This window comes from Syngnathus floridae, chromosome 5 (assembly GCF_059516105.1).
Source record: "Syngnathus floridae isolate MCC-2025c chromosome 5, RoL_Sflo_1.0, whole genome shotgun sequence".
Classification (NCBI taxonomy): domain Eukaryota; kingdom Metazoa; phylum Chordata; class Actinopteri; order Syngnathiformes; family Syngnathidae; genus Syngnathus; species Syngnathus floridae.
In genome coordinates, this window is record NC_142417.1 from 725932 (window position 1) to 747573 (window position 21642).

General features: G+C 44.5%; 1 protein-coding gene and 1 long non-coding RNA gene across 5 annotated transcripts in view; one reads left to right on the forward strand and one right to left on the reverse strand.

Moving 5' to 3' along the window:
• The window catches only part of LOC148397309 (uncharacterized), a 157842-nt gene that overhangs the window by 30239 nt on the left and 105961 nt on the right, over nt 1-21642 (reverse strand). The window contains exon 5 of one of the 4 annotated variants that reach the window (XR_015858600.1): nt 14173-14317. The exons of the other annotated variants lie outside the window; for them this stretch is intronic. This is a non-coding gene — a long non-coding RNA (uncharacterized LOC148397309). Of the gene's footprint in view, nt 1-14172; nt 14318-21642 lie in introns of those variants that run through there. 4 annotated transcript variants of the gene reach the window in all.
• rtn4r (reticulon 4 receptor) overlaps nt 5025-21642 on the forward strand; it is a 31723-nt gene continuing 15105 nt past the window's right edge. The window contains exon 1 of the mRNA XM_088376106.1: nt 5025-5501. Coding sequence (XP_088232232.1) covers nt 5480-5501 — 22 coding nt within the window. The 5' untranslated portion in view covers nt 5025-5479. The remainder of the gene's footprint in view (nt 5502-21642) is intronic.

Genomic DNA, 21642 nt, shown 5'->3' on the forward strand with positions numbered 1-21642 from the left:
GTCTAATAACTGACATTAAAGTTCATATTTTGGTGACTTTTATGCTAGAGGGGAAACCTGAATAAAATGATCATTTTGCTGAAAAATGGATATAGAGATATAGAGAACAATAAACAGTAGTAAACAATAGAGGATCAAGTACCAATCCCTGCGGGACACCCCAAGTGACATTGCGATACTCGGAGGTCATCTTCTTAATGACTGTCGGGTTGCATCCCAAGAGAGCAATACGATTTGCGGTTCAGGCGTGTCCATAACTATAAATATCTACGTTTCCATACCAACACTCAGGCTAGTGCTATACTAACTAGCCTATGTGAGTAAACCAAAAGCAGCTTGCTCAGATAAGAGGCAAAATCTTTTACTAGGACAATCTAGCAGCAATGGAGGCAAAGCAGGATCAGCTAACCTTTGGATCAGTTAATAGATAGCCAGCATATTGTAGTTGTTGCGCAATATTCCAGCCACTGCCTGCCTCGTTAATCTGGTGCCGTGCGTTTTTCTAGAACTCCTGGGAAGACAAAGCGAAAAAGCGAGGCGCACTTGCGGCTCGTTTGCGTTCTGAAGGATACTCCAGCCTCCGTCAGTCTCTACTTTCCATTTTTCTACCTCATGGTAAAGTGTGCAAAAGTCTTGGGCCACCACTAGATTTATTGTCTGGGCAATCATAAATAAATATAAAGTCAGTGTGATGTTTTCATCATGTGCAAAAGCAAATAAAACGAAACAGACTCATTTATGTTTCGATTGTCCATGTCAGGGTCCATTTTGGTACAATAAACACAAAGAATGGGTGAATGACTTGAAAACAAAACAAATCACATCTTGCGGCTGGCAGCCAATATAGCTTGTGATTCATGCTAATTATAGAGCCGAATAAACAGATGTAATGACATCCTTACGTAATAGGTTCAGCTTGATGACTTCAATTTCCGTCATTTACTGGATTTGCAGATTTACACGATCATTTTACTGCTGTTTTCACAAAGTTTGGACGGCACCATTAAAGTGACTTGAAATCATGACGGATGATTCCCGCATAGTTTGGTGTGACGGAAAGAAAGAAAAAAAAAGACAGGAGGAGGGAGGGAAGTCGTGCTTGACATGTGCGATGGGTGCCCGTATCGCCAGACAGACAAGAACAAATCCAATCCGCATGACACAGATGCACAAAGCCACGTTCATCCAAGCATCACTCTTCGTCTCCCCCCCTCTCCGACTCTGACATGAAGACGGAAGCGCGAGAATCAAGGTCAGGCCTGCCTGCGCACGTGACTTTGCAGGAGAATGCATTTGCAAAGACTCGCTCTGGACTCGGTGACAGACTCAAGGAAATAAAGCCTTGTCAAGCCAGCTGATGTATGACCATCCAAGACACATGGCGCACTTTCATGGCTTAAAGCCAGCCGTGGCCGACGAGGTGTTTAATTCATGAGCCGCGGCTCCGCCGTGCACCTCGTTGCTGTTTGAACCCAATCAAGACGGGAAATAAAACCAGGAGCGCTAGCGAATCGGAATAATGACAGCCTAAATGAAAACAAGTCCACATTGTCTTCATTCTAATGAGTTAATGATGCTGAAGGGGGACAGCAGATGAAAAACAAAAACGGCTGGCGCGCTTCTGACCAAAGGGAGCTGTCACCCGACTGCGTTCTGACCCGGGCCGTAAGGGATAAATGACTCGAATGAGCAGGAGGCGGGAAAGAAGTGTCAACTGTCTGTCCTGTGAATCCACAAAAGAGGAAGAAATAAACAAAAGCGGAAGGCAAGAGAGGAACGAATATATTTTTGTGATGGCCAGCTGCGAACGAACGAATGAATATTATCTTTTGTGAGCGTGAACTGAATTTTGCAGAAGATCAATAAATGTGGCTCTTCTGCCAAGAAATTCTACTCATAAATATTTGGGAATTTTCTTGGGCGAATATGCTGTAGTTGTAAATTACCACTTGATGGCAGAAATGACTTAGCCCAACTTGGCTTACAGTGCTTTTGATAATCAAAAAAAGTTCAGGTCTTTTCGCAGGCTTTTCCTGCCCTTTTTTTCTCATTTATTTATTTATTTAGCTTCTCGCAGACGCCTGAAATTCTCATGCTAACACCGGCTGCTATTTTGCGTCACCTTGTCTAAGGCCCCAGTTCCAGTTGAATGAAAATAGCCCGAAGGTACGACGCCCGCCACAACTACCCTTTACAACTATACGCTCCTTTTGGTGACGAGCAGTGTGGTGTTTGCACCAAACACACCTTTTGGAATTATGGCCAAAAAGTTCAACGGAAGGTTCATCATCAGCACCGACCGATGATGCAATTCCACATTGGCAACATTGCAGCTTTTGTCACGCCGACATCTTCTTGCATCACTACAACTTGTCACTCGGCATTGGTCGACTCTTGAAGTCAAAAGTGAGAATGAGAGTGTGCTCAATCAGGGCAAAATTCGCATGACAGCATCGTCACGCTTTCCCGCGGAGCCTTCGTGACCTCAACGACAATGAAAGACCTTTTCAACATGTACTAAGCTAGAGAGCGGTTTGAGGATCCTCCATTAATGGTAATTAACACCGACTTACTGTACTGGCGAGCCGGTGGCGGTGACCGCAATGCTCACATTAACATAGAAAGTCATTTTGTGCCCTTTCTGATCCCTTCGAGTGCAGGATGAAAAGAGTAGCAGAGCGTCAGTCCGGGGAATCGAAGCCCTTTGAGACCCGACAGCGAGACCCATTCCATTACTGATATGAATTAAATATATTCAAGCGCTGTCGTTCGTCGGCACGACGATGAACCCGCATTTGTTGGGGTGTGCCGAAAACAAAAAACACAAAAGGTTTTAGGACATTTTGCCATTAAACGGTTAAAAAAAAAAGATGACTTTTTACAGTTTGAATATTAAATACTCCAATACACTCAATAATAAAAAATAATAGAATAAAAATAAGAATAATTGATTTTCAAAAGGTATTCTTTCATTTTTATAAATCAAATTATAGCCACATGACCCATTGTACACTCTATATTTTTGGATGGTTGATTTTTGTCACGTACAGTTGTTTCTTTGAGAAACCATCCGCCCTTTTGTCACATTGCCTGTGTGTGAAAAGCACACCTTGAATCCTCGTGTTGTTCTATACCGTAGCCGAAGGACCCACGCTTGGAACATATATGACGGCATTACGCAAGCACATTAACGCCGCCCACACATATTGTCGAGCAACCCTCCCGCACAACACTGCGAAAGGTGATAGCACTTCCTCCGCTCTCGGGACGACCTCGCCCCCGGCAGGTCACGTACGACGCCGGCTTTGGACTGCGCCTCCGCAGGGCCATCTGGCGACACACGCCCCCACCCCCACCAAGCGAGCCGGTTGAGCCGTGCCGAGCGGCTCTTTGACATATTTCTGACAATGGCGTTTAGCATATACTTGGTGGATGATCTTGATTCGTATGCCAAATCCCACCTGGCCGTCGCTTCCGTTCACAACAGTCGGATGCTATGCCAGATTGCATCATTTTACACACAAGAAGTGAGGGAGTCAAATATTCAGCAAACACACCCAACCAGCTTCAATTAGAACTATTTTCATTTTTGCTTGCATCATCTTATACTAAAGTATTATTACTTGAGTACAGTTTTTGGCAAACTGGACCACTATGAATTGTGTAGTTTCTCAGTACTCGAGTAAATATGAAAAAAAATTAAATACCTACTGAAGTAGCTTTTTGGAAAAGTATTTGATTCAAATTATTAAATAAATAAATAAATAAATAAATTTAAAAAAAAGTATTTAGTAACATTACTCTTACTCTTTTTGCTACTTTAACCATCAATGATAACAAAAAAAATGAATGTCAGTGTTCGCATTTGACGTTATTATATTCTCTAGAAGGTTTTCAATGAATATTTGTGCTTAATCAAATCAATATAGTATATTTTTTCTTAAGTAACACTACTGCTATTTGAGTACTTCTTTATCTTACTCCGATCAAACCCAACAATCACGGTTTAGTATTGGATGCAATGCAGCGAGTCACACAGACGCGCTGTCCAAGGTTCTGAAATGCGTTTCGCTTTCCCAGTAGGGGGAGGTGTAGAGCTAAAAATTGGCCAGCGTGTTGCGAGCACATCAAACTCACCGAAGCATCAGACCGGTGCCAACTATGTATGTTTATCTCGACATTCATTAGAATTGCACACGGAACGTCTCCATATTTTTATATATATATTTTTTTGCGATATTCACAATGAGAATAATCACATTTAAGGCGATATATAACCGTATCATATCGGAAGCCTCAGACTTTCCAATCCCATGTTGGCACGTTTTGACAACAGCCCTCTCTTTCTTTTTTTGTGTGCCTTCAAGCAGGGCGTGATCCCTGTGAGGGGGCTCCAGGTCCCAGAATTCAGGCCTGGCCGGCCGCCCGTCTCTGCGAGCTCCTTTGGCATGCAGGTGCGTGCCTGCCTTGTGTCCGATCCGCATCAATTCGCCTCACGTCACCTTCCTATGCAAGGCAGCCACCCACCGGCAAGCCAGCCAGCCAGCCATCCAGCCAGCCATCCAGCCAGCCAGCCAGCCAGCGAAACCCACCCAGCCTTCCACCCACCCACCACCCGCTGCACATAAAACATTCATCAGAGAGCATGCAGCACTGCGCAGCAAGACACGTCTGTGTGAATAAGCAATTAAGTGTCACATTCACTCTTAAAATGCTCTCTACATGAAAAATAATGTCTGCGCTTCCGTTAGGGATTACGAGTCTAAAAATAACTTGAGGGCTCGAGTGAAACCAGGCAGAAAAGGCAGTTAAGAATGCAACTTTTTTTTTCTCTCTCTTAAAACGGAAATTGTTTCAGATTATCAGGCGGATATTTTCGTAGCGTGATACGGACACATAAAACATTTATTTAGGGATTCTCTCCTTTTGCCTCTCTCTCTTTTTCTCCTCCCACCTCCTCCGCGCAGCCCCGCCCTTCAAACGCCTCCCCTCCCCTCCCCTCTCCCCCTTCCACACCACCGCGCACACTAGCGCGCACCATCCATGCGCATTCATACACTTTTCCCTCTTTCGACTTGGGAACTATACAACATGGGACAGAAGGATATTTCAAACATGGATTCCATTTTGCTTTTGCGCCTTTACCGCTGATTCTACTTTCCGTTTTTTGTGTGCGTGGACCTTGAGCTCTACGTTGGAGCTTTTTTTTTTATTATTTTTTTTAGGCGCCCTATATTTTGGCGACGACTGGTGTCTCGAGCGCGTCGATCTCCAAAGTGGATGTTTATCACTGACTCTTTTCTCTAAGTCGCCCCCATGACTGAGCTCGGGTGCGTGCACGGACCGGGCTGCCCACTCGGCAGGAGCCGCGGCTAAAGTTTGCAGGGCTCGCCCTTATCACCTCCGGATTTGCCAATTCCCTCCTCACTAGGTGGATATCTGCTTGGATTTACGCAGCTTCCACAACATTATTAACACCATGAAGACCATTATTGCCGATGGTGAGTAGAGATAGACACAAGGCTGCGTGTAAAGTTTGCACATAAATCAAATATGATGGATTAATGCGCACTGATGCCACTATTAGATTGTGATACCATTAGATGATTAGAAGTATGCATTTTTACTAAATGATTTGCGGGATTGACTCCGAGCTGATTTTTTTTTCTATTAGTCGTGCATGCAGTGCGCGTGTATGCGCGCGCGCACCTGGAAGCTGTTGCCACCCCTCCGCTCCCCTCCGGCCTCCCTCCCTCCCTCCCTCCTCGATCCCCTATGATGAAGTTTGCAGACAGTCCACTTGGCGGCTCAGTAGTACCGCGCACTGCACGAGCCCCTTACCCACCCCCGCCGGCCACTCGCTTGATAATTGGTGATTTTTGTGGCCTCGTCTCACTGTAGAGTGGACCAAATAGAGTGACAGGAAATTGGCTCTTGCGAGCTTTTGCCCGGCCGGCCGGGCTGGACTTTCTGAGCAATTCTAATGAGCAGAGGATTGCTCTTCCCTAGTCCAGTCCCACCGGAAATGGCCAACATTCTCATTTCTTGGCAGCCAGTCGCACGGGTCATTGAAGAGAGGTGCATGCTAGGAGGAGGACGCACCTGTGCTTTGTGTTTTGCTGTTCACGCAGAATGTAACATACTGTACAGTGTCAGCAACACAAACCATTTTTGTTCCATCAGGAGTTTTTCAAGACCCAAGTTTAGTTTTTTTTTTCTTTCGCTTTGACTTGTTAGCCAGCACGATCTATGGCAGCCAATGAACTCCACTTTGTTCACAACAAGCAACAATTTGGCAGTTAGTGAACAATTGAAAGAGGCTTCAAGCTGTTGATTGCCACTCCCGGTTGAAGAAGTTCACCAAAGGTTTTCCTTAAGAAAGTCTGTTTGCCAAAATGGCATAGAGGGGCTAAGCGTGTCAGAGTTGCATATTCTGAAGATTTAACACAAACAACGGAGCAACACGTCGACAGACATTTTTTTTTAAATCCTCTGCAAAAAATGCCAAACATTACTTGGGCCCGACCCAACATAATTGGCTGCCCGACTAAAAATGGCCCTCCAAACATTGGCCCAAATTAGCCAAATGGCCACTACTTGTTACCTTTGTATATTCTATTTACAGCAGGTGTCTCATTATTTATAATCACTATTTTTCCTATTGAGAGTCCCCTAAAATGTTTTCGGAGAGGGCGACTGGAACACATTAATGCAATTTCCATTCATCTCAACGGGGAAAGATGGTTTGATTCACAAATATGGTCCCAGAATAAAATGTATCCCACCACTATAAGAATTTCCACAATACCCACCCTCAGTCACACACAAACACACCCCCCCCCCCTTATGCAACATACTCCCAGTCCTCCTCGCGCTGCTCATTACGTGGCTAAAACTGCGGGATTACGGGAAGAAATCCGCAGATTAAGGCAGGTCCATCTTTGCATTTCCCATGCAGATAAATCAAAGCGGCACACCTACTTGTGCATTCTCTTTGATAAGTCATATCACGTCATACATATGCATGTGCAGACCCCTTTGTTGGCACCGACTCCCATTGATCCGCCGCTCGCTTTTCGCGGGTTTGCAGGTTAGATGTACAGTAGAACAGAGAAGGAGCAGTGGGGTCATGTGGATACTGTGGCACATCAGAACAAAGTTGTAAATGTGAGAAGCCATGATGTCATGACAAAAAAGCTGTCAAGAGTTGGAGTCAGGTTGGGCGCTTAGTTCAGCGTGAGCTTCTGGATGTGAGGTGGGGTCAACAGCAGCACCTTGTGTGTTGTGTTTATCCTGTGCAGTAAATTAAACGTGTGTGTGCATGTATGTGTGTATATATATATTGGTTTTCTTAAATAGAAAAATAGACTATCTTGTTCACTTGTTTTTAAACTAGGGTCAGATTGCGGTAGAACGGAAATGGACTTTTCCCCCTCCCCTCACAATCAGAATCTGATCAATGCCTGAGCAGCAAAGCTCTTGCTCATGGCGTTTTTTATCCACTGGCAGACAAAAAAGAAAACAACAAAGCCCAACTGAATGGCTAAAACCATTACGGCGGAACAGAATGCTTTTCAGTTCCAGCAGTTATAAAGCCGCGAGAAAGTCAGGCTTATTGTTTTTCTTTAATGAGTTAAGTGTTTTGCTTTTTTTTGGTGTTGTGGCAGTGCCAAAAAAGCACCAGCCTATTTTTAGGAAATAGGCCACAGGATGCATCATCTGAGGTGGAGAGATAATTGTCGGGGACTTAGAAAACGAGGACAGGCGCGGCAAAGAATAACAATGGCTGATTTGCATAGCGGCATTAGGTGGGATCAAACACGGTGCCTTAAACTGACAATGAAAGGTGACATCTTCTGCAAGCCTGAGCGGAAATGTGAAATTGATCCATCTTTGTGTTTGGGTGGGCGTGCATAGAAAGAGCAGAAAAGCAGCTTTGTGTTTGTGCATTCAAATGCACATCTGGAGCCAGGCAGGAGGATGGAATGTTCCAATGTTAGCAGATTTGCTCTGATAGCCAGCCGCTCATGGCTTTCAATACTTTGGCAAAGTCAAAGCAGGCCAAATATTTTCCATTTGCCTTTCACGTCAATATCATTCATAAAGAGGGGTCTCATTTTGCTCTCAATCCCCATTTGAGGATCGAAACAAGACGACAGAACGGACAAGGCCTTAGCATTAGCATATGTCTAGCATGAACGCATTGGAGCTAAACGAGTGTAAGATGTCTGTTGCCGGGAGTGTAGTTAATCAATATCGCTGACTTATTGATCGCACTGCCAAGTGCTGAGATTTCTGCTTTTAATTTCAAATGTCAAAGAGCAACAAACAGAGAAACAACCAATGTCGAACCGCAACGTTGCGATGCTGTGCTAGCACGTGACCTTATTTGTTCAATTAGCCTTCGATTCATGACATGGCTCCAAATTGCATTGCTGTCTTAAAGCCGGGTATGAAGACGTCAGTGTTTTGCACCACGGAGGCTTGGCGCTATTAACGTCTCCGTCACGGTGATGGGGCGGGTGGGCGGAGGCGGATCTGAGCTGTTGACTGCATCCCAATGAGCGGAGCCCATTAGGGAATCCCGTTAATTGGTTGTACCCTTTGTGTAGCGTCGACATGCTACACACTAACGTTAGCGCGGCCAACCAGGGGTGTCAAAGTCCTTTTCGTTCCAGCATTACAGAATGTAAAAGTCGTCCGTATATCTTCATCTCACCTACGCTTGAGATGAAGACTAGTTTTACAAACCAACTGATGGATATTGTCACTAATTTTGACTTCATGAATAACAATATTTAAGAATACAGTGCAGAGCTCATCTGTTTCCCTGGATCGGATGTCTGACTCACCTAAAGAAGCAGACAGAAATATTGCAGAGGAAAAGTACTAATATGCAAATGAATCTGTTGCATTGGCCAGCCTGCTTGTTTGTTGGCACATGTTGTGTTCATGGAAATAATAAATGGCTACACTACAGTCGGCTATAAATAATTGGAATGAGATTGCAATCTCGGGCTTCCAGCTGCTTTTCAAGTAGGCTAATTGAATTTTCTTGCGGTTGTTTACTTTTCATAGTGTAGATGGAGTCGTTCATTTGAGCTCCGAATAATATTTACCATCTATTGAACAAGAGGTCCGATATTTAAATGAAACTTGAACACGGTATACTCGAAAGCACCGAGTTCCTAATTTTGTTTACCAAACAAGTGTATGAATGCTTGTGTTTTGTTTTTTGTTCCAAAGAAAGCAACGCTAATCCTTCTTGAATTGTTGAACCGTTTGTCGGAACAAAGCGCGGTCTTTCTTCTGGCTCTCGACTTGAGAAGGGCGCCCTGGGTGATTGAATACGATGCATCTTCACCGTGCTGGGGCGGATGCCGTCTCATGGAGGATTTCTTAACGTCTATTTACAAAAATCTACTGTGACATTGTAGCATAATCCTTTTAAAGGTGCTTACGCATGACAGAGCGGGTCAAGCCTCTCCGCGTGCAGCCGTGCAAAGTGTGAGCGGAAAATGTGCAGCGGCGACAAAGATGAGCGCCGCATTACCGTTTGAGCCCTGGCTGCCGTGAGAATGCAAATTTAAAAACAAATCGCCCGTTTGTCTGTCGTGTCGTTTCACGTTTCCGTCGCTCGCGTGTTGGTTTGGAGACTGGCTGCAAATGCGCCGGCCGGCCGGCCGCCCGCCCGCCGCCTGCGCCTTGATGACACTGATGAGGCCGCCATGGAGGAGGCTGACTGATGGCCTGGTAAATTGTTAATCAGACAGAAGCAGAAGCAGCTCTTAAATTAGACGAGTGAATAGAGCCCTTGTCAAAGTCGGCCCGAGCAGATTTTAGCAAGCAGTGGTGCCACGCTGATGGATAAATGAATGGATTGAATGCTGATGAATGGAATTGCTTTATTTTGATGGCGGTTTCCTAACCAACTCACTCGCATATTTGCATCACGACCTGTCGCTAGGCAGAATTCAGTCACGTTCTACCGTTTGCTTCCCTTTATGTGTCATTTTTCCGGGTTTACAAATTGAACGGAAAAAAATCGAATCGGCAAATATTAAAAATGGACGTACATTGGGAGGAAAAAAGGAACGGCGAGTGAAACAAGTAAAAATCATTTCACGCGAGAAGCAATGTCACAAAGCTAGCCACAATTAAAATTCACTGACTATGGCTAATTAGCTTGTGCGGGTTGGATGCACATTTTTTATGAGCGGCCATCACTAAATCAAGGTATAAAAGTCTTTAGTGGGTAAAGAATCCTCAAACTTTTTGCGGCTGAGGTTTAATCGAGCCTTTGAATGTTTCCAAGGGTGTTATCGAGCCCGCTCGGGACTCGGCCCCATGGACGGACGGCAAGGAGACATTTCCTATATGTCCATTTTCTTTCCTTCCAGGCCACTCTGTGATATTTCATCGCTCCTGTCTGGTGCGGAATGAGAAACTGACTTGTCTCGAAGCAGGAGATCATCATTCTTTGCTGAGCCGACTTATATTTCCCCACCCTGTTTTTTTTCTTTTTTTTTCCTCCCTACTGTGCCGTGGCTGCAACTGAGATTGTCGCAAAGTAAAATCCCTCCATATAAAATCATTAAAAGCGAAAGTCAAAGCAGTGAGTGCGGAAAAAATGTAATTGGTTACTTGTATTCCGAGGAGAGATGAGTAGTTTTAAAACAAACGGGAAATAGGTTGTCACTTTCTGGCTCAGGAAAAATTGATCTGTTGATCTTTCAACAGGACTTCCACAACATTTCTGTCTGCACAAGCAACTTTCTTTCATACACAAATCAATAGCGGGTAGTTGAAAATGGCTAATCTTGTCGTTGAGACGACACAACTGGGCCAGGAGTTGGGACGTGAATTCATTTTCACTTTGGGTAATCTCAGCGGAGCGTTTCGATTCAAATGCAAATGGTGAACACGGCGGATCGTCTGACGGGTACATTCCTCAATTGCGACCTCCGAGATCCCCTCGCTCTCTAAATCTGTCACTCATCTTCTCGTACACACCGCGAGACGTAGCAAGTGGCGAGCGTGGGAAATTGAATGTGGCCGCATCTTGCCTACCGTGACGTCTATTTAAGATGATCTGCAATCTGCGAGACTCGATGAAGCAGGGTATCCGTATTACAGCAAGTCATATCCCCAAGGCGGGCTCTTCCGGACCGAAGCAATTTTTCAATATTTGTCTCCATCTGTCCGAAATGTATTTTGTTTTTCATCCAGAAATAAATATGACATATTTATCGCTTTGTTTCTCTCCCAAATTGGTTGTTATCTGTCGAGTTGGCTATTGTACGTTTGAATTGTTGCCATGGTTTAATTGTCAGGCACAGGCCCAACAATTTTGATGAGGAAATTATATTCGCTCCCTTGAACGGCTCTCAAACTTTGCGGCCGTTTCACGTGGGTGAAATTCTCCAGTTGTGACGCGGTCGGTCTCTTTGCACGTTGTTTATTATTCATTTGTTTGCGTACTATGCTGAACAAGAGCTGATGTGATGTCATGTTTTGGGGCGAAACCCAATTAAGTTTGGGAAAGCCTGCTGTTAGGTAGAAAGTAGCAAATGCAATTTTCACAACGAGATATCTAATTTTTGAATGCTCAGCTCAAATGGTTAAGTCAAGCGGTGCGCAGAATATGAAAGCATGATCAGATTCCTTTTTTCTTTGTTTTGCTTTCATTTCTCAGCTGTGCCCCAATAGGAGTTTAGAGACATCGGAAAGATGAACGCTAAGTTAGCCAAATTCACTGGATTTCAAAATCGTAATGAATAGAAAAATGTTGAGAACTGTTTTAGTGGCGTGCAATGATGCATATTTTTGTATCGATCCGATATTAGAAAATACTGAGATCGATACATTTTCATCATTCATGTAGCGACATCATGGAGTTGCTAATTGCTAAAAAGTTTTCATGATGTCTTAATTTTATAATATTTGTAAATATTACCATCGGAAGTAAACCAAAACAGATATTGCTGTATCGATCTAATTGCGCCGGTATCACTCCGATTTCGATACTGGCTTGCTATCGCTGTATCATAAAGGACAACCTTGAGAGTCTTCCCGCTGCCTCCATTTTAGGCGTTCGTGCATTGGATGCAGGAGTCCACGCGCCAAATAAGAATTCCCACGGGCTTTCTTTGCTGTTCAGCGCTTGGAGAAATAATTGAGCGGATGAGGATGGAGGGAAAAGGAATGCATCAGTGTTGCGCAGCAGAAAATGCTCTTTTTTACGTTGCCTGGTGAAAGCTCCCAAATCATTACGGCAATTATTCCGGTGAGGACGATGAGCGGAGCCGACACTCCGTCTTTGAGCTGTAAACAAATTACCATGAAGGTTCCTTTGCGATGCCTGCGTGAGAAAACCAGTTCTTGATGGTCTCACGGCGGCGTCCCGGGACCAGCGCCAGAAATTGACTTGTTGACAGACATTAGAGCTTTGACAAATCAGCGCTTTTCCCACCCTCATCAGAGGTGCTGAGGTTTAGCGACATGATTTTTTAATGAGTCAAACAACCGTTGCCGTGTTTCAGTTTATTGCGTTTTTCAACTCATTTGTCTCCTGAAAAATTTCCGCTGGTTTTCCCATAAATTCTTCAGCGGGTAAATGACAGGTTCCTCCCGTGACTCTCCCGGCAAGACATTTGCGTATGGAGTTTAGGGCCTGACGGTGACGAGCGTCCCGCCGTGCCTTTAAAGGGCAGCGCGTGAATACGTTGGACATTATACGGGGAAAGATGGGGGCGCATCCTCCACTTTGATCTGGCTACAAAGTTTAGCTGTAAAGGAGCGTGACAAGCACACACACGTTGCGCCGACACCCCGCTGCTTGCTGACTCGTGCGGTCGAGACGGCAGATTGAGGAGAATCTTTACAGCTTCCGTCGTTAAAAAAAAAGCCCAATCCTCTCTTCGGATTTGAAGAGACTTGCCGACACTGCAAAACGACTTGACGACTGTATCAAAGACACAAAAGACGTTACTTATTAGCCGCTTTTCCGTTGTATCGGCCCTAAGTGGTCGCTCTTCTATTACGCTTTTGGCCATGGTCACGGCTCCCCTGCCTCGGAAGTGAATGACAGCTCTCAATCATCTAAACTGACTGGTTTTGTCTAAGAGACCACCATTATAACCAAGAGGCAACTCGGGGACCACCGCTTTGGCGGCAAATTATTTTATTTGGCACCGAAGGAAGATAGACCTATACAGGCTATTTGCATCTGTATATCTATTTTGGGAATCTCAGATACATTTGACATCATTTGTATGGGTAAATGATTCACTAAATTAGCCGGAAAATAAATCGTCTAAATAATAAATCCATTTAATTTTGAAAAATGTTTTAAAAACTATTTTCCATTTCCAATATCGCGGACCACCTGCAATACCGCCACGGACCACTAGACAGCCGCGGACCACAGGTTGACGATGCCCTGATCTGGCGACCACAAGCTTTCCCAATTAATTCATCAGTAGATGTGGAATGCTGAAGTAAAATACGGTGTTTATTTTCATGTCTGGCTGTCTTTTGTTTACTTGCCCGCGCTCTTTGTATTTTAGTCACATAAGAGTGCTGGGATGCATTTCCGCTAGAGTTGAATGAAATCCCGGTGCAACAAAAGTAAATGCCAAAAGGTCCTTGTTAGTTGATGTCAGGCACTGGGGGGAGGGAGGGAGGCAGGGAGGGAGGGAGTGGCGGTTAACCAAATATTGGCATTCGACTTAAAAAAAAAAGTGAGAATTTTACACTTCCGACCGCTACCAAGGGCAAAAAAGCAAAAGTAACATCTTTCCCCAACTGGCAAACCATTTTCCCATCAGATTTTCTTTAAGCAGGTCTAAAAGTGTCTCTAATGGAAAAGTTTGACATTTTCAGTCTTCTAAATCAAGTCATCCCCGTTTGAATCCAAATTTTCCATTCATCATGTTGACACAGACAATCAGATCTTTCACTGGGCCTTTTAAATCTCATTCAATCTTTTGGGAATCCGGACATCCAATCCCGGTTAGGTATTTTTTAACACGCTAGGATAAAGGAGGGTTTGAAAAGGACCGGCACTGAATGAAAAATGACTTCCTGTCTGCGGGCCTTTCACAAAGGCTAATCAATGACACCAATCAGCTGGCATTAAGGCATTAAACTGTCTGGAAAAGTTGCCTGAGTTATGAGCCCCTCCTGCCAATAACCGCATTCCACAGCGGAGGTAGTCTTCCATTAAAAGCGAGCGGCTATGTCGGTCAAGACCGTATGCCTTCGGAAATTCGAGGAGGTCACTTGCGGTCCGGCGTTTCCCGTCAATGGATTCCATCTGCGCGCAAGCCCGTAATAGAAAGCTTTTATTTCAAAAGCGGAGTGCATTAGGAACCATCGGCATTAGTTGCTGAGAGTGCTGCCAGAGCGAGTGGCGGAGGAGTCATTGCGCAATCATTGTCAACATGGCTTTAATGCGTGTCGTGATCCCGCTTCTGGCCCCCAGCGGAATCCCCGAGTGCCTCCGGCGGGGTTCGTCTTCCTGACCCGAAGGTCTTGAAAGCTGTTATTTAGTTCACACGTGGTTAGTGTGTCGGTGATTCCGCAATCTGGCTTTTATTCATTTTTTCTTAGTTATTTTATTCATGTTTTTATTTGATACAGTTTGCTTTACGTATTAAATTTAAAAAATGAAACGGCATCTCCTCTGACTCCCCCATTCAATAATCTCAAAGAATCCCGTCAGGTACGGTTCTTTGGGAATATGAAAAAAAAAACGATCCTTGTCAATTCTTTGTCCTCTAACCTTGGGCAACATAGATCAATGCAAGACTCCAAATATTTTCTCAAGCTTCACAACAATCGATCGATTCATCTGGAATCTTGGTTGGGATGAGAAAATCCAGCTTGTAAAGAGTTAGTCATCAGTGCCAGGCAGAATTATCATTTTGATTCAAATGCTACGGACATTGCCATTCTTGTCATATCATATCTGTCATTTCCGCCTCCATTACAGAACAGCTTAGGTTGTCCATTAGAGAACTTTTGTTCGTGCGTGTCGCCAATCTATTTCCCCCCCGTATCATCATTTCTTCAGTTCCTTTCTCTTCCATTTTTTTTTCTTTGTGCATAATTGAGTCTCTCTAAAAGATATCGTCTGTCAATAGCGTAGCAATGTAATTATGCTCTCCACGTATCAGAGAAGCGAATGGATACGGCCCGATACACGATACCCTCTTTATTACCGAATAGGCTCATCAAACCCACCGAGTGCCGCCGGTTGTTCCCTTGTTGCGCCACCTTCCACACGAGCTAGACGTCACGCGTGCATATATTAGGCCTGTGTTATGGTATTGACTTTTCAAGTACTTAGCGGGGAAATCAGCTCAATTTACAGCTAATTAATGTCATTAAAGGGGGCACATGCTAATGCGTTTATGTGCAGATAACAGAAACACAAGAGGCAGTGGCAGCGGGGCTCATTTTAACAGCAGGGCAAGATGAGAGTAATTACCTGCGTATTAAAGCTCAAGTCTTATGTGTTTTCCAGCTCATCAAGGAATAAAATGAGATGAAGGGAGTTTTGTTCTGTTGTCCGACCCATTCCCAATCTGGAGTCACAATTAGGAAAAAGATGGCAAAAGAGTGTTCTTAGTTTTGTATTTTTTTAAATTTTATTTTGCTTTTAGTCCGCTTTATTATAAATCGTACCAGCTTTGTCCTTGCTCACGCTAAGCTAACTGGGGAGTTGGTCTCTCTGTTCCGGCCTTTGCGAATTTTGTTTGTTCGGTCCTACGACAACGTGAGAAGTCGTAAAGATAGAAGTGTTGATACACTGCCGAGACGGGCGTCATTTACTGTACTGCTTGACATTTTATTTCATCCTTATTAGCATAGCAAAATTTGCTCTTTTTTTTTTTCTACAGTCAATTCACACCGCAATTCAAGTCACCATTTATTTGTCATTCCATTGGAAAAATCGGAGGCAGGAAGACTTTGTAAACGTCCATCAAAGAGACAAAGGGGCTTGATATTATGGCGACTTTGCATGATATTCTTCCCACCGTGAGGAATAGACAAAGACACGCCGCTGCTGCCAGATTGACTCCCGTCTTTAAAGCAATGTCGCTTATCTGGATTTTCTCGTACGGATGCTCGCCAAAAAACAAGATGCGAAACGAGCCTTAACCTGGGATGATTAAAATATAATAAGGATCTAAATCACATGACTGAAGGTTACTAAACATGTTTTATTGCCACGGGCTAAAATAATATCCACGGATGATTGCATGACACCCCGATAGTAATCTTCCCAGTTTCCATTTCAATCCCAAAAGCGTCTATCAGTAACATCCAGCTTGGTAAAGCTTGCGTGCATTTGAGGAAATAACACACTTGAGGGAAAGTTATGTGATTGCATCAGGCGGTAAAGCCTAACGAGACTCAATGATTTCAGTGTTTACTAGGAGGAGCGGGCTTTGGGTTATTACCAGGAGTCATTCCCAGATGTCCTCGCTGTTTCATTGGCATGCCAAATAATGCTCAAAACAAGCCCTTCAAATAACTGCTTTCATGATGTTTTTTTTTTTTTCTTCCCACTCCGGCACCAGACTCCAGACAGTGCAGCTGTTTCTTTCTCCGTTTGGTAAAAATGAGCTTGTGGTGAGAGCTGACACACCATCCCAAATGTGGACATTTCACAAAGAATTGCACCGTATGCAACTTGCTCAGAATAGCGTCACTGGAGGATTGTGATCAACTCCATATGGGCCAACCATCCAAAGTTGTTTTCATCAGGAGGGAAATCGAAAACGAGCCGGACAAAACACCTCGCCGCCACTCTCTGTCACCTCCACTCCAATCTATAGTTCATCAGCTTCGGATTTCTTTGAAAGTTTCGACGCTCGACTCAGTTTGCTCTCAAACTTAGTCGATTGCAATCGTGCCCCCTTTTCCAAAAGTAAACACACTTCCGCTCTGCTCCGTGAGCAGCTTCATGTTTGAGATCCGGTGTCAAAACTTCGTTTACCGTAGCTCTTTCCCCACGCGGCACCGCTGTCACCAGTAGAGCAGATAAAAGCAGGAACAAAAATATCTCACTGGTGATGATGATGAGGATGTCGGGCTGGTGACGGAACACTCAAGAGCAGCGGCGTAGCGTGGGTTGGAAGAAACTTGGCGGCAGCCTACCAGCGGTCCCGTCGCATGCCATACTGTGCCTCCCTGCTCGTTTGCTTGTGTAACTCCTTCAAAAGAGTGGAGGTGACTCATCAATAAAGCCGAGGCGACCCAGGGACCAAGGGGAACAAATATTTGAGTCTTCATGGCCCTGACATCGTGCACCGTACCACTCCTTAAGCCAAAGACAGACAGATGAGAATCTCGCATACTAATGTTGCCCTCTTCAACCTTGTGCCCCCTCTTCTATTTTGCATGAGGGGCTCTATTTCAACTTTTCCAATTGGCCATGCCTCCTCCGCAGTATTCCACTTTGCATGTAACTTTTTTTTTTGGCCCGAAGTATCTATGAATCACCAAGCCCGAGATATTGCGCCATCAATCTGTCAACGGGATTGCTATCCAACTGCCCGACAACGGTGTCACGCAGATGCAGTCTACGCCAGGTAGAGGTAATTTACCGATGCTATAATGTCGGTAATAACAGAGCCGCCATATTGACTTGGCTAATTGGCTTAGAAACGCTGTTAGCCAGATGATAAATGGGGGTGTGACTGCGTAATATGTGTCATTATCCTCACAGTGGCTAGCCAAAGAGCTGTTTGTGAGGAAACAGCCATTCCTGCTAACGTCCCCACAGGATGGCGGAGAAGCGGTCTGAATACTTTTTCAAGGCGGTGTATTTTCGGCCGGCCGCCTTTTTTTTTGTTTTTTGTCTTGTGAGCGTGACTACAAAATGGGCCGTGTGGCAAAAGAAGACAGATGACAAGCATGCAATTTTTAAACACGCTGCGAGGTTTCACAGAACTTCTTAGGACGATAAAACAGCGGCACGGCTGCAATTATTCAGGAGCTCATCTATTAGTTAGCTGCTGCCTCTTTGTTTTGCTTTGACCTTTGACAGTACATTGCGAGTCCCCATGTGTCTTATTTTCACTCAGTTTCAATATTCACTGCGAGGAAGGAGCTTGTGTCTTCATGGACTTTTTTTTTTTTTTAGATTGTACAAAACGGATTTTTCGGAAACAATTGTGGAGTGTTGGAGCGTAAAAGCGACTTTAGCATCACATCACCGTAATCGCGTACTTCTAATAATTAGGTGTAAATGTGATAATTGCTTTCAGCGACAAAGCGGGTAATGCGGCATGTTCCCGCAAAACCCATGTCAGGTTGTCGCTTCATTTTCATCTGCATCAAATGGATTCCACTCTATTTAAAATTTCAGTTCTCATTATACAAGGTTGTAAGGCTAAACGATGTCCGGGAAATTTGTATTTGTCGGTCCTTAATGATGTGCAGACGCACGCACGCACGCACGCACGCACGCACGCACGCTGCTAGTTTGCAATGAATGCCAAAGTCTATAAACGCTGCTCGTAATTTGAAAAACGCTCCCCGCTGCTCTCCAATTTCCAATAACTTTTTGTTCTAATTGTGACCCCAAAGCAAATGTAAAGTTAGCCCGTGACATGCCAGTGACACAATGGCTGTAATGATGTTTCACATTTCTGCTCAATTGAGTCTGACGGCGAAAACAATTGAGCGCTTTAAAAAGTCTGACATGCGTTACGTGGCAAAGCCAAGCGTTTAACTGCGGGGGTTTCTTGTTGGACACAAAACATCTATATTGCAGCGAGAGAAAGGTAAAAAAAAAATTGACACCCTGTCAAGTTATTCACACTTTGAACACAAGGCCCCATGCACGCACAGCACGTCGCAAATTCGCCGCAATCTGAAGGTGGCGTGCTGCTAGATGGCAACACGGAAAAGATGTTGAGAATTTGGATGACATGGGTGCTTAACGGGAACCGCGGCGCAACATCTGCTGCTCTCAAGTTGCCTCGGGGAGCGTGCTTGGCTTCATCCTGTTTGCATTCCCGCTTTATTGGCTATGCCACCAATGAGATGTGAGTCAACGACTTAACAGGTGGTGGGATGTTTTGGAAAATCTTGACTCCTTTCGACAAAAAAGCAACAATTCTGCCAGTAAAAATGACAATTGCAATCATTAAATAAATGTTTAAAGCAAAGCATGCTCAGGTGTTAATCCGATCCGCTATCCTGCTAGCTTGCCATCCCGTTCGGCTGCTAGCTTGTCACCTCGTTAGCCTGCCAACTTGTCACCAGCGTCAGTGTTGTGCAGTCATTGTCTATCTTTGGCACATGGAGTGAGGGAGGGAGGACCTATTGTGTAATTAGGCCTGTTTTAGCCCCCCCCCCCAAATCCCTGGTTTAACCAGATTTCAACAATTCAGTGCTCAACTATAACTTCATTAAGGTTTTTTAAAATGAGATCCTTTCATCACAGCTGAAAATCTTCAAATAGTTTGATTTTATGAGACTGCACGATTGCGTTGTGGTGGCCTCAGTCTGTTTTCATTAGACTGAAACCCCATCTTCCGGGAGCCAGTGACGACGACATGAATGAAAAGACTCAAATATTTACATCTAGCAGCCTCTTGACCTCAGAGCGAGGGTGTTCATTTCGGTGCCAACGTGCGTTCATCTGGTCGGGTTCACGCGACTGATGCGGTTTCATGTTACGAGATGTCACTCTCCCCAGATGAGCGGATACTTTATCGACCTCTGTTCCGATGAGTGGATCTTGTCTCACCACCGGTGAAGAACTCGGAGCTCTCTCAGCGAATAGACTCCAAATGGCGCGCCGAGCTAAGACCTTCAAAGTGTCGATTTCAGCGCGAGGTCCAATCAGATAAGTTCCCCCGGCGGGACATTAACCTCGAGGGGATGGCGGCAAGCGACGACGCGCTGTCACTTTCTGCCAGATCCGAGTGGCTGAGGAGCAATTTGTTGATTTTTTTTCTTCTTTTTTCTTTCCCGTCACCGCACAGAGGCAGTTTCCCTGTTGCTTTCGACAATAGCGTCTCAACTTGCAGCGTTTAAAAAAGCGCCTGGGGTCTCTTAGTTCATTTAGAATTATGAGGAGATTTGTCGCTGTTGATTGCTTATCCCGGTTTGTGTGCTGTGATATTCAGTTGAGGGGGAAATACATTAAAAAGTGTAATCCGCAAAGTCCTCGCCCCCTGTCGATAAGGAGATGACTTTGCGTTTTTACTCCTAAGCTTGCAGGCTGGATCAGAAAGGAGACCGTCCACCCCGGCCGGCGTCATCGACTGCTTTGCTTCCCCAGCAAAAAGGCCAGCTACTTATCTTGTCAACGCAGGATTTTATTTTTTCATCAGACTGACGATGTTGAAACCTAAGACCAGGACCTCATGCCAATTTCTAGGTTAGCTGAGCATCACTGGAGACAAATCCTGACTATATTTGGGACTTTTGTCCTCCCCTTACCCCTTTTTCCGTGCATCATGCACTGTGCAGGGAGTCTTAGTTAAGACAACCAATTTGTTCCACTACGGGAGGCAGATATATGCTGAGATCATAGCTCGTAGGATATCGGGAGCATTGTTTTGCATGCTCTATTTCACCTTCATCAAAAGACAGGCAAACTAATGCTGAAAATAACAAAATGACTGATTAGAAGTCATAGCTTGTTCCTGATGTGCCAAAGGCTGACTGCTTTATTTGTATTTTGATTATGCCGCGATATGCCATGGCGAAGATAAGCAGTTCATTATAATGGATGTGTTTGAAAGGTTTGTAAGGTGAAAATAGTTGTGTCTTGAGTCGGCGAGAAAAGAAATAAAACACCAGGTGCTCTCAAGCCGCCACGTATCGCAGATGCACTTTGGAGCTAGCTAGCTGACGTCATATCACAATCGGGCCACGTATCTGGATAACGAAGGCATTTGCGTGAGGGGCGATTGGGGTGTGTCATTGGGCCCTGTTTTATTGGATGAACATGGACATTATATTTACGACGTCCTAATCTAATTAGGCACACAATCACTTAACGATGAGTGGTTATATTTGGACGAATGCCTCCGCTATTCCCTCTCATCTGATTGCAAAAACCTGACGGGCTTGCCAGTCTGTGTTGCCATAGCGTCCGTTGTGTTTACACCATGATTGACCGGGAATATATCCTCACATATCTGGAGGATTCATATCCTTCTTTTATGAGCTGTATATTAGTGTTGGGCATAAAACAAATGGGGGTGCTTGACCCTTTTCCCGAGCTACTAAAAACACTATTGATAACCGTGTTAGGCAGATGATAGCCGGACGCAACGCACTGTGCCCTGTTGTGTGACTTTCAGCATTGACAAAAATCCTTTGAAAATTGTAGATCATGACCATTTATGTCATTTCCTTGTCTGAGGCTGGTATTTTACAGCGCCGCAACATTGCACATTATTTAATCAGAACAGCTGCCGGCAAATACAAAATGGAGAAGCGGATGAGTGATGTCGTTAATGGGTGAAATTGTTTTCATCTTTCAAATAATGAATCTTTCTATTATGGTAGCATGACTTTGATTTTAGGCTATCCATCTATCCATCTATCCATCTATCATCCATCCATCCATCCATCCATCCATCCATCCATCCATCCATCCATCCA